The following is a 13,981-nucleotide window of genomic DNA, read 5'->3' as shown; positions in this document are numbered from 1 at the left end:
AGACTGTTCAGAGAATTTTGACAGGGAGAAATCAGATAAACTGGGGGAAAAGTTGAAGAGGAGCCAAATTTTTAATAGAAGTGGTTTTGTTACAGCCTTGTTTCCATTTCTAATTAATAATTTATGCACTAGCTCTAGAGATAGGGCTGTTTACTTAAGAATATTTCAGTAATGCTTGATACAGCTGTTCTTATGTAAGGATTCACTTAGCCCAACTTAATGACAGTCCAAACAAATATAGAATTGTCTCCTTTTCCTCCCTCCCCCACGCTCCCCCCCAAAACTGCCCCACACCTACAACACATCCCTGCAGTTTACACCAGCTCCTGGCCCAGATGCAGGAAGCAGCACAGGGCAGGCACCAATATCAGCACCAGGCACAGCCAGTGAATTTCTGCTGGTGATTGGAGCCTCCTTGGGGTAGAGGGGCAGGCTGGAGGCTGAACCTGCTGCCTGTGCCCATACCAGCTTCTCACCTCCACTCTCCCCCTGCCCTGCCTGCTCTTGGCCCCATCCCACTCCCACATACAGAAGTTTTTGGTGAGCTGTTGTGGGGGTGGGAAAATGCTGACCTGGCCCATGAGAGTTCCTCAAAATTCCCTCTATGGCCTGTGGGTCCGAATAATTGCCCACACCTGATCTAGAGAATGAGAACATAACTTACTCCATTAGGTCATGATTAAAAGATGTTTGAAAGGAGGATTATTCAGGTTGTGTTGATTTTAAATTAAGGTGATTTAGATGATCAAGTGAAAAACCTGTTTTTAAATTAGTGACTTTAATGAGCTTTTCCATTTATACTTAAGTTTTTTTTTCTAAAGATGGGTGCATTCTCATTGTTAATATAATCATCAAAGGATGTAGATTTACAACGAAATACAGTATTTACACTGGAATTGATATGTTCTTCTGTTACTTTGGAGGGTAGACTCCAACTGCATGCATTTTATTTTAAGCAATCATGTATTGTGCCATATCTGAAAAGCTTGGCTTTATAAGTAAGATTTCTCCCTGATTTTTTTCTTTATACAGAAAAACATGCCGCCTGTAACTCAATTTTTTAAAAAGCTCATCGTTTTAGGATACTGTATTTACTTTTTGTTTAAATGCTTAAGAGAGTGTAATTTTAGACCTTCATTTATCATGCATTAATGCAGACTTTATTTTAACCACATTTATTTTTAAAAAGGAAACTTCTTTATAATTTAAGCAACAAAACACAAATATCAGATTTTCTTTCTCTAAATAATCTATTTTTAGCAACCCCCAGGTTTTTGTTTAATTACTGACTTTTTTATACTTGACCCTAATTGTGGGTATGTGCTTTTGTGGGTTTTATTGATATAAGAATTTTCCAAGAAGCCAAAAGATGTTGGAGCTGCTGTTTGCTCTCTGTTAGTCGTTTTCACAAGATTTGCTTAGTGTAAAAGTCAGAACAGGACTGTCTAACTGCTGGCACAGCATGCTCAGCTAGCTTTCTGAAAATCAAGCTACAGTATGTTCTTTCAGCTTTCAGTCACAGGTTCTATAGTCACAACTTAGCACTTTTGTTGATGCATAACACAAAATAGAATAGTTTGCTCTTCTGTTGCTTTATTGGCTTTGCATTGTTGCCTTAAGTAAAAGCTGGTGTTTGGTTACTACACAGAGAGATGATGATAGTGCAGATTCTGCAATAATTCCTAATGAATCAATGGGATTTTTATGTACCAAAGGACTTCAGGTTCAGGTTTTGCAAGGCAGCCTTATGCATTAGTATAACTGCAGTGTTAGCAAACATGCCATATTGTTTGGATTACAAGTCAACCTTTTTCACTTCAAAAAGAAACATAAATATCACTTCAGGGGGCAGGGGTTCAATCCATACTTGCAATAATATGGTAAAATTATACAGACCCTTAAAGGCCAAAATGGCTGGTCATGGTACTAGGGGAGCAGATAGTCCTGTACAACACCCTTAAGGACCAGCTGTTGTGGCCCCACAGTGCAGCTGTTGTATCCCTTAAAGGTGCTACACAGAACCATTACTTTTGGCATGGCAGATTCACCATGTTCACAGAAGGGCCAAAGTAGCTGAGTGAACTACCTTGCAGTTCCCAGGATCTCCTTGGTCTGCTTCACTGCAAACCAAGATATTAATCCTTCATTAGGGAACTAGGAACTGGGGATGGAAACAGACATCACCTTTGTGCCATCATCATTTTTGTGGCGTCCCCTGGAGTGACATGTCTATGTAAACTGGGAAAGTTGGGGCTTCAGGGCATGCATCTCTGTAAGCAGGCATTTCCTGCTTGCTAACACCCTGGGCAGCATGCAAGGGAATCCCTCTGCAGGGGATTTCCCTGCATGCTTCTGCATGTATGTGTGCCCGTGGTGGGGGGAGATGGGGGAACAACACATAACTGTCATGGTGGGGAGGGCTTCAGATTTCTAACTCGTGCATTGTGCAGTTATCCCATCTCTGTGCTTGCAGATGTGGAGAAATTCTGTGCAGAAGGATTTTCCTGTGCATGGGTATTTGCCAGTTGTTGGGGAGGACCTGCTCCCAGATATGCCCAAGGGGAAATCTCCTGTGGGGGAATCCCTGACTCCCCAACATGGGGGACATGTCTGCAAGCAGGTGTTTTCCCCTGTTCAGTGCATCCAAAGTCAAGGTATGGCAGCTGGGGACTTCTATAGGTGTCTGTGGAGTGCAGTTAGCTGTGTTCTGACATAGTGTGTTACATACAATGATGATCACGCTCCACTGAAGATGCCTTGTTTCTGGCCTTAGACACGCTATATCAGGTAGAGGCTTCCAGATCTTGGGCTTCATTTTAGCAAGCAGGGGAGCCTCTGGTGCAGTCCATGTGACAGATAGCTTCTAGAGCCACAGAGCTAAGAAAAAGAGCCCATCAATTGAATTGGCAGGAAACCAGGCAGAGCTCTATTTGTGTTTTTTTTTAAGTTGATCAAAATTTAGGATTTTTTTAAATTAGTATCTTCCAAGAAAACTGAACAAAAATTGCCAGAACAATCCCATACAAACTCCCACTTTCTACATCCCTGTATCCTTAAAAAAATTGGGAAAATTTGGATTTTGAACTGTTTGCATCCAGGACTTTGGTTCTAAGTATCAATGAAATTTGAATCCAAAACTGCAATCCACTTGTGGCTATTTAGTAAGGGCCTATCTTTGTTTAAGCCTGTAAATAATTTCCATTTATCTAAAAATGTTTGTCTGTCTGTTGCCATGGAATTTTAGGCTTAAGATAATTTTAGCCAAGACTCACTGTATCATCTTTGGTACAGAAGACAGTTTTTAATTTTAGCATTTTTAGTGTGCTTAACTCATAGCATCTTTCTTGCTTATTTGATTCTCATGTGGGATTTTGGTAAGGGCTGAAGCAGTTCAAAGCTTTTTATGGTCATTGACTTAATTAAAATTGGGTAAAAACTATTTTTTCTAAGCTTTGACCCCACATTTTCAAGTTCACTTTTATGCAGGCTGAACTTGTACTCTGAGCAATCCAGTAATACATAAAGACCGGATGGATGTTTTATGTGTAATTCCTTGAAAGATACTGAGATTGTTTTTCCTGAGCCACAAGTATATCTTCAACTTTTCACTTGTGGCTCTTCACGTAAAATTTGAAAATGTCACTATGGTGGTAGTTTTTTAACTGCATGCACTAGGTATGTGGTCATATGTGATGAATCATTCAAACTGCAGTTTTCTCATTTGAACTCCAGTATTCACGTATGTGGTATTGTGGCTCTTTGGTTAATAGTAGTAACTTCTTGTGTGCCTCCAGTTAGGAATTGTGTTATTGCTGTAAGTAACGTAATATATACCTGCAGAACATATTTACATGTTTTATGGTTGAGGTGCAGCAGTTCTCAATTGACTCCTTTAATCTTCATATGGCTTGCCTACATGGGAAACCTTAGTGTACAGTGTAATTTAGGGGAGGGTTGTCCAACTTCGGAGATGCTGGAAACTGCATACTGTGTGGTGTGGACCATCCTTCCACAGGCATCCCTTCCTGTGCCACACTGTGTTGAGTGCCCACCTCTGCTGCTCCATGTTGGGCACACATGCTGCACCTACATTGTGTAGGGGGCTTTGGGCTCCCTGGTCCCCACAGACTACTCTGTGTCCCCATGGTGTTGGCAACAGGGCAGGTGATCTCAGACCTGGGTGATAGCAGCGGGAGAACAGTGAGAAGAGAGGCACCCAGAGTGCATGCAGGCTGTCAGTGGGACAGCCCTGAATTAGGGTACGAAATTACAGCCCCAAATCTCCATGTTCATGTCATTAATATCTACTAAGGGCACCTTTGCAGGAGGTGGCTTACTGTACTTTGAGAGTGGAATAATCTAATTTGGACTTGGTACGCACTGAGAGCGCTCCTATGAAAACTTAGTACAGAATCGTTGGTGCACTGTAAGTTCCTATCCCAGTTTGCTGTGTACTAACTTCTCCATTTAGACAAATCTGTATACCCTTAAGTATACTGTCCTTTGGACTTATTTTCCTTAAAAACATAATTTTTCTGGTTTTTTTTGCTGTACAATTACTCACATTGATATTCAAACATCTTCTCTAGCATTGTGTTGGGCCATTTGCTATTTACTCTGTTGTGTTAAGTTGTTCTTATTTAAAAAAAAATGTTCAAAAGCCACCCCACTTCTTTTCATGGATCTGATGAACCTTGGGTGGGCCAAATCCTGCTCAGGGAAAGTTTGCTTTTCATAATGTGTAAGCTACGTTTTGTAGTGAAGAGATGCAAATGTACAAGTAAAATAATTTCACTGTTGAATTTAAACTATCAGGGTAACAAGAAAGCAGATCTTAGAGTTAAGAATATTCTTAAGAGTTGGATTTGAGTTTCCAAAGTTTGTTGAAATGTAGGTGTTCCTTAGTTTTTTAGACTGCAATATTATAAAAGCAATATGTGAACCTTTTAAGAACAGTCTTTTAGTCCTATGCATTTTATTAGATAGGTTTGAAAATATTAATTCCTTTGTAATATTGTAATCCTTTTTGTTTATAGATTGAAGCTGGACAATACTGTACTTTTGTAATTTCTACGGATGGCTCTGTAAGAGCCTGTGGTAAAGGCAGCTATGGAAGGCTAGGACTTGGTGATTCCAATAACCAGTCTACACTGAAAAAACTGACATTTGAGCCTCATAGATCTATCAAAAAAGTATCATCCTCAAAAGGATCTGATGGTCACACATTAGCATTTACAACAGAAGGTGAAGTCTTCAGCTGGGGTGATGGTGATTATGGAAAACTGGGACATGGAAACAGTTCAACACAGAAATACCCTAAACTTATTCAGGGTCCTCTACAAGGAAAGGTGTGTTATACAGTGGAACTTATTTTGTTATGCCTTTTTAATTCAGTGTTTACTTCCTTAAGACTTCAAGATTTTCTACTTGTATGTAACATTTCTGTTTTGTACTAGAGGTGATTTTTAGGCCATATTTCAGCAAAACACTTAAACATGATCGGCTTTGAGCATATTGTGTGAGTGTGTGTGTCAGGGGGGTGATCTCGTTTGCTGAGAGAGAACTTTGTGCTTACATATTTTGCTGAAGCGGGCTTTAATTCCAGAAGGTTGTCACTTTACTTAAAGTAGTATTACTCATAATACTAATTGACTGGCATCTGTGAAAGGGGGTGTCCACTGCTTGTAAAGAAGCTTTGTGGTTTCTTTTATGCTTTGCTGTAGATTTACACCTTTAAAGAAGAGCGGCTGATGATAGGCAGGGGTGGGTGTTTCCTGCTTTATCATCTTAATGCTGCTGTCAAGCCAGGTTGTCTTGTAACATATCCTGTTATAAATTCTTTTATTTATATTGGCTTGATTAACTAGAATTTGGCCAGGTGACTACAACTTACCTGTCTGCAATCATATTAATTCCCCCTTCCCCTTGCAAATACTTATTAAATACTATAATAAATGATTCAGTAAAGAATGAAGTTATGAACAAATTCAGTGTTCTTCAGGAGGGAACTGTGATAGGTTTTTAATACGCTGGTCTCTTAGAAGGCGGACTTTCACAGTCTGCTCTTTGACTTAGAATTCTGTGACTTCTGTTCATGCAACAGGTTTGGGATCAGCAGTACTTTTTTTCTTTCTTATAACACAGGTAGTTGTATGCGTGTCAGCTGGATACAGACACAGTGCTGCTGTCACAGAAGATGGAGAATTGTATACTTGGGGTGAAGGAGACTTTGGAAGACTAGGTAATTTTAAATTTCTTACATAAAACTGATCTGACCAGACATGTTTGGAAAAACTCCACCTGTTCAGTAAATGGCACTACATATTTATTAGTTAGACTTTTCTTTCAAAGTGATAGTGTAAGGAGTCTTGAAACATCACAAGTATAGCATATTTTTATAAAAGGTAGATGTTCTGTTTCCACTCAGATTTTTAAAACAAGATAACTATTGCACTTTCTTACCTTGTTGGGAAAGCTCATCTTTTTGGCAGGGCAGAAAAAAGTCTTGGCATATTTTTCAGTTTCTGTGTTCCTAAAATGTAAATAAGAGTGTAAATCAAATGCAGTGATTCCTAGTCATGAACTGTGAAACAAAAACTCTGAGAAGAGTGAATGGTCTCTGTCTATTTCAGTTGACTATCAACTTACCCTAGAGTTTTCATATTTAGATTGCAAAGTAAACTGTTCCATGGAAGATTATTTTAACTTTTAAGTCACATACCTTTCACAGGGCACGTCTACACAAAACGCTATGTTGCTGCAGCAATGTAGCATCGGTGGGCACAAACCGTGATGCTGCAGCTACATCACTATAGTAATGCGCTCCCTCGCTATAGCACATTGCTGCAGCAACATAGCAGCTAAAAATAATCATGTCCTTGACAGTATGGTCAAGGACATGATTATTTAGTACCATCATTTAGTACTTCCTAAAGTAATAACAGTGCTGTAGGGGCACGTGTAGACATGCCCACAGTGTCCCAAACTGTCTCTTGTCTTCTCTGCTGACAAAAACCCATTTGTCAAAAACTCCATGTTTTCTTAACTTGTGTAATATGGTTATTTTATAACGCTACTTCTGCTGAACACTGAACATTTGAATTAAAATGTAGATCAAGCTTGTTTGTAGAATATATAGTAGGATTATGGGCAAAACTATCAGTTGAAAGTTAGAAATGTTGTGGCTAATCCCATATGTAGTCATCAGAGGAATAAAGTTGGATAAAAAGATAGCAAAGGTTTTTGTTGTGTAAGGATTAGTGTGTATTTGTATTCAGTTTTCTTTGGAGGCATGTCTAATTTTGGATATTTTATCTTTACATAATTAGGCTATAGCTTACTAACTTGAAAAATGCACTTTCTATTGAATGGTAGATATGTTAATGGATAATTTGGTTTAGTTTGCTGGTAAAATCATTAGCAGAAGTAAATTCCTAAATCAAACCAGTAGTGCTCCAGGAATTCTCAAACAGGATGAATCGTATTAGCTGCACTAAATGAAAAGTAACCTTGATTCTGTTTTATAGTTTCATAACTTGCAAGTTTGTATATGTTTTCTAAAAGTTATTAGGAAGTGATTTTTTTCACTGCAAAAGGTTGGCTTAAATTACAGTATCTCTAAAACATTACAAATTCTTCCAGAGTAAAGTGAGCTACTCTGATTTATTTAAATTTGGAGTCAATTGAAGCAATACACTTTTTCATAAATATGTTTTTTCCTTTATTTGATTTTGTCCTGTGTTATCTTGGACGTTGGGTAATTTAGTTTTTCTTCCTTACGGCACTGCCTCTACACTTAGGACTTGTTGCATATCCGATTCCACTTACTTCTGTTCTCAGTAGACGAATACTTCTGCTGGATGCTCTGAAATTTAGGACTTTTCTGCTGCATATTGGATAAGCTACCTGTTTATGTTTAGGTTAAGGGCTGCCATAAAGAAGAGGGAGAACCCCATTTCTTTTTTCCTGCAATGTAGGACATGGACCAGTGGCTTGAATTTTCAGCAAAGTAGGTTTACACTGGATATTAGGAAAAACTTCTTCACTGTTAGAACAGTGAGGCAATGGAATAGACTACCCAGGGAAGCTGTGGACTCTCCATCCCTGGGGGTGTTCAAGAAGAGGTTGGAGAGCCACTGGTTGGGGGTGATCTAGGCATAGCTATGCTTATGTTCTTTTGTGGGTATTTCTAATGCTTCTTAATTTTGCTGGTTTCTTCATGGGGCTGGGAGCGATTGTTCCCTCCCCATCTCCCTTTTTCTGCTATGTCAGATATTTGTTTTTTAAACCTTCCTTGGAGGCATTGGGTTTTGGCTGTAGCCAAGGCTGGGGGTTTTGACTGGGGTGTCCCAGTGCTCCAGCTGGGACTTAAATCCGGAGGTTCCTGGCTAAGTGAGTCATGCCCCTCTGCTCAGGGTCAAACCTATCACCATATTTGGGGTCAGGAAGGAATATTATCCCATGGTCAGATTGGTATGGCCCAGAGGAGGTTTTACCTTCTTCTGTAGTGGGAGGTGTGGCCCTCTACATGGGATCTCTTCAGCGTATATTAACAACTTTTTAGAGAAGCGGGACACTGGCTGCTGTGGTCCCCTTGGTAGTAATATGCCTTTAATAATTTTTCTATTAACTTCTGAGAGGGGGCACAGATTATTTTTATTTTTTATTATTTATATTACAAGGTTGTGTAGCCTGGCAGAGTTCTGCTGGAATTTTCATACAGAGTGGGTCTGAAGATTCTCAGAGGAAGAAGGAAATGCATAATTTTTTCCCGTTTTTTTCCCCCCCAAGGTCATGGTGACAGCAACAGCCGTAACATTCCAACTTTAGTAAAAGATATTAGTAATGTAGGAGAAGTTTCCTGTGGCAGTTCACACACTATAGCTCTATCCAAAGATGGAAGAACAGTGTGGTCATTTGGAGGAGGAGATAATGGTACGTAAAACCTAGAATGGAATTGGTAGTTAATAAGTCTCATTTATGGTCTGAGAAATGATAATCTTTTAATATATTTTTGTAAAATCTTCTGCTCTTCAATTGGACTGAGTCCTTTTATAGATAATTACTAAAACTGATAGTGATGTGGAGAGCTAAATGTCTGTTCCAGGTGCAAGAATGGGAAATGGAAAATTTCTTAGGAAATTATGTAGAGGGTTAGAAAGGAAGAAGAGGACATTATTGTGAGCTGAGAGAGAAGACTGGAGTTCATGTGATAATCAGAAGGTTTTTTTTAAAGACAAAAATGTATTTGTACAATACAATTGCAATTAGAAAAACAGTTACTATTTCTGATTGTATATTAAAACTCCATTATAATGTATTCTGTGTTCCAACAGACTGTTAAATATCTCCAAGAATTTAATAAGGTTTGTAGATGATATTACTGAAATATAGTGATTGGACACAGGCCTGGGACCCAGAACTTCTGGTCTTGGTTGTTATATAATCTTACATAGTTAAGTGACTTATCCATCAGTTCTCTCTCTCTTAATTTTAGAATTCTTTATAAATGGGAAGATCTCATAACTGTATTGTAATTATATAACAGCTTTTCTAGTTGTCTGTGCATGGTAATACATCTGGGTATGAGAGATCAGAATCTAATCAGCGGTTTGAAAGTAGGTGAACTTGTCAAAAAATGCAGTGAACACTAAAAGGTGTTTCATCATCTTCATTACATTCAGAGCCTGTAATACATCTTAATCTCAAATGCAACAGTTTATGTACTAGATGTCTGTACAGACATCTTAAGTATATTTACATCATATGAGTGCTCATATAATTCCATTACAATTTCATATTTTTTCACCTATATTATAGTCTGCTCCTGTAAAAAGCTTACCGGTACAAATATTTGTTCTGATACTGACTTCATGGTATCATTTTTGTTTTAATAAAAGTTATCAAGTTATAAAGAAGTCAAGTAGCAAGGACTGTCAGATCTATGAAATGAAAGCTATTCATGAAGATAGCATAAAAGCTATCTGCAAAGGTTTTTTTTAATGTTTATTTATTTTTTCAGCTTACGAGATTCTTAGTCCATGAAGTTTTGTTAAGACTTATATTTATAAAGACTTTTATTGATATATATTTTAATATTAGCATTGATTGTACTAACTGCCTTATTCTCACAGAAAATAAAAAAAAACTTCATAAGAAGAAACTTGAATTTTGACCCTTGCTGATTTCATAGCTAGTTGTATGCCAACTATGCAAATTGCATTCCCTTTTTCTCATCTCTTTAACTAACAGTGTCTTGATTAGAGCTTGCTGTGTCGTTCAGATTAAAGTTGCAGCACAGCTGTTTCCCAGTACATTGTGTGTAGAAGGCAAAAAACTAGGAGCAACTCCAGTTGGAGTCACCAATTAATGGAACTGGTTAGTTCTTCAGGAAATACCAAGATGTTAAAATTCATTTGGTTCCAAATCAGAATGAAGACAAAAATCTTAACTGCCCCCCCGCCCTTAAAAAATTTCAGTAATAATTTTTTAAGCATTTCCTTTCAACTTTTACAGTATATTAAAATACTGACTTTAAACTGTTTGTACAATATTTATTACTAATGTAACAGATGTAAGAAAACCAAAACAAATGAATCAAGGCATTGGAAATCTTGTTGAAATAGTACTTATGAGTCATACACTTTGATTTTTACCCCCAAAAAATTCAGGTTTCATCAGAAATTGTTCTATCAAGCGTTCAGTAAGGTCTAAACTCCATGGAGCTTTGATGTCCTTTCACAGAAAATAAAACAAAAGGCTGTAGTTGAAGAAACTTTGAAGTTTAAATTATTTGGTTGGCTTAACGCATGCTTATGAGGACTGCTAGAAAAATTCACATCCTTTACAGGTTATATTTTTAAGAGGGGAAAAAATTCGGTAGACCTTCTTTTATGTTGCTAAACATGCCAGGGCTTTATGTATTAGATGACTTTAAATGACATCATAAAATGGGGAGCTAAACAATGCATTAGTGAAGAAAGATCGCTATTGACCTTATTGTTTTGATGAATGTTTCCGTTTAAAACTGTAGTAAAACATGTCTATATTCTTCCTTCTATTTGATAGCAGTGAAATTGAATATTTAGCCTTTTTTTTAATGAAAAACATGGAGGTATATTTTTGGAAATGAAAAACTTTCATTAGAAATTTAAATCGTCACATGACTTGCATATCAGTTTACTTTAGTGTAATGCTATCTTGTATCTCTTCCTAATAGGGAAACTTGGCCATGGTGACACCAATAGAGTATATAAACCTAAAGTTATAGAAGCTTTACAAGGAATGTTTATTCGGAAAGTGTGTGCTGGGAGCCAGTCTTCACTTGCTTTGACATCAACAGGACAGGTAGGTAAAAGAAAAAACAGACACCAGGAACAGATTTTATTTTAAATAGGTCATTATTTCCAGATACATTATTGAAAATTGTGTAGTGCTGAATCTTTTTGCTGAATATTAAGCTTGGACCTCAGGTTTACAAGCCAATTAAAATTATATAACTTCAGTAATCAAAGTAATACATTATCTAATACACTATTACTCATAATATAATGTTAAAAGTTTCTATACGTATAGTTTCTGATTTTTCATTATTTAGATAGTACTCCATGTGCCATGAACCCAGATCTAGCAGCTCATATCTGTTAAGAAAGTCAGTTAAACATGTACTTAGGTCCTGTAGATGTCAGTAGTAGTAACATGCCTAGTTAAATAGGAATGGTTCAAAGCAGGTTTTTAAATACTATATTTAATAAATTGGGGGAAAAAGCATGAAAAAAGATAAAGCAGAAAAGGCATGAAAAAAATGAAACCTGTATCCTAAACGGTGTGCTAGCCAAATAAGACAAACCTTTTACTACAATTAATATACACAACTTGAATAACCATTGGTTTTACCTTGTTTAATGTATTTTGGTACTTGGATCAATCTTATTTCACTCAAACTTCTGTTACTTATGTCATTGCAACTCTTTTAAGAATGTTTCCTCTAAGTAATATTGGAAAGCACTGAATGAAGTTTGAATTATTATAAAATGATGTGACTTAATTCCATAAATGGAAAAGTGTTCAGAATTAAGGCTTAAATTATATAAACAGGATAGGTAAAGGACAAAGTAATGCTGAGACAAACAAACAATATTGAGATTTGAAAAAATAGGAATCATTTTATATATATGATATATAACACATGCCCCGCTCTCTCCCTGATTTGTGCCCCCAGTAAGCATGGGGCTGCAGCCTGGCCATACCTGCATGGGCAGGAGCTGCCTCCACAGCCCAGAAGTAGGATCCAGTGCAGGAGATAAAAGTGGGGTGGCAAAACATTGCTGCCCCCACTACTGCCACCACCAGGACCCTCACACCAGTTCTGTGGCCACCAGCATGAGGAGTAGTGGATGGGGGAGGGCGGGCTGTGCTGCCCTCACCTTCTCCTGCCAGCTGCTCATGTGCTGGGCTGCGACTCTACCCCACTACTGTGGCTCGTCTGCCACTGCCGTTCCCCTCAGGGAACAGCTATACCCTGGAGGGGAAGTGAGGTGGGGGGCAATGTGTGTGGCCTTAGGGGAGTGGCATTGGCGGCAGTGGCTGGGCTGTGGTGTGGCGTACAGCCGCAGCTCAGCACGAGTGGCTGGTGGTGGGAGGAGGTGAGGGTAGTACAACCCCCCCCCACTTTCACCCCCGTTACTTCTTATGCTACTGGCTGCACAGCTGGCATGGGGGTCCTGGCAGCAGCAGCTGCAGCAATGAATCTCACCACCCCCTCCACTCTCCTGTGCCAGGTTCCGCTAGCTGGGCCATGGAGGTGGCTTCTGTGTTCGTGCTGGTCTGACTAGGCTGCAGCCCCGGTGCCTGTGGATGCGCAAATCTGGAAGGGCATGCCCCACACCTTCCCCTACAAGCCCCATCCTGCCACAAACATGGAGGGAGGGGGGAGTCTTGGGGGCAGGGGGCACCTGGTTGAGAGTGAAGGGCACCAGTGGGGCTGTGGCAGTGAGGGCCTGTAAGTTGGGAGTGAGAGTCAACAACAGGGCTAGGGGACTGTTTTCTGCTTAAACTATTATACTAGGTTGGGACTAGCCATCAGTATTTACAAATGTGTCCTGGTACAAAAAAGTTTGAGATCCACTGATTTAAAGGGACCCCTGGCATGGCTTTATGAGCACTCATGGTGCTCTGGTGTGGTGCCAGAGGACTGGAAAAGCGCCAATGTGGTTCCCATTTTCAAAAAAGGGAGGAAGGAGGACCCAGGAAACTATAGGCCAGTCAGTCTTACCTTTGTCCTGGGTAAGCTTTTTGAGAGAATTCTCCTGGCGCATGTCTGGAAGGGGCAAGCAGGAGAGGTTATGCTTAGGGGCAACCAACATGGGTTCATTAGAGGCAGGTCCTGTCAGACCAACCTGTTTGCCTTCTATGACCTGGTGGTCACAAAATCCTTAGACGCAGGTGTAGCAGTAGACGTAGTTTTTTTGGACTTTAGGAAGGCCTTTGGCACTGTCTCTCGCCCCATTCTCATTAAAAAAAACTAGGAGACTGTGACGTCAGCACCTACACAGTCAAATAGGTCACTAGTTGGCTGGAGGGCGGCACCCAGAGAGTGGTGGTGGACAGGTTATTTTCGACCTGGAGGGATGTGGGCAGTGGGGTTCCCCAGGGCTCGGTCCTCGGGCCCGCACTGTTCAACATCTTCATCAGCGACTTGGATGAGGGGGTGAAAAGCACCCTGTTCAAATTCGCAGACAACACTAAGATGTGGGGAGAAGTGGGCATGCTAGAAGGGAGGAATAGGCTGCAATCGGACCTAGACAGTTATAGGGGTGGGCGGATGAGAACAGGATGGGTTTCAGTGCTGACAAGTGCAAGGTGATGGGCCTGGGGAGGAAGAACCAGCAGCATACCTACAGGCTGGGGAACTGCCTTCTCATCAGTGCAGAGACAGAAAAGGATCTTGGAGTCATCATTGATGCCAAAATGAACATGGGCC

At 39.6% G+C, this 13,981-nt stretch overlaps 1 protein-coding gene across 6 annotated transcripts in view; it reads left to right on the top strand.

Annotated features, from left to right (window-relative positions):
* Positions 1-13,981, top strand: part of HERC1 (HECT and RLD domain containing E3 ubiquitin protein ligase family member 1) — a 197,326-nt gene that overhangs the window by 35,418 nt on the left and 147,927 nt on the right. For all 6 annotated transcript variants that reach the window (XM_019504392.1, XM_019504388.1, XM_019504391.1 and 3 more), the window contains exons 5-8: positions 5,037-5,348; positions 6,145-6,241; positions 8,791-8,934; positions 11,219-11,346. In XM_019504392.1, coding sequence (XP_019359937.1) covers positions 5,037-5,348; positions 6,145-6,241; positions 8,791-8,934; positions 11,219-11,346 — 681 coding nt within the window. The remainder of the gene's footprint in view (positions 1-5,036; positions 5,349-6,144; positions 6,242-8,790; positions 8,935-11,218; positions 11,347-13,981) is intronic.

This window comes from Gavialis gangeticus, unplaced genomic scaffold, assembly GCF_001723915.1.
Source record: "Gavialis gangeticus isolate Ggan-Ray unplaced genomic scaffold, GavGan_comp1, whole genome shotgun sequence".
Lineage (NCBI taxonomy): Eukaryota > Metazoa > Chordata > Crocodylia > Gavialidae > Gavialis > Gavialis gangeticus.
Note: the sequence above shows the minus strand (reverse complement) of the source record. Positions and strands in the feature narration are given on the sequence as shown.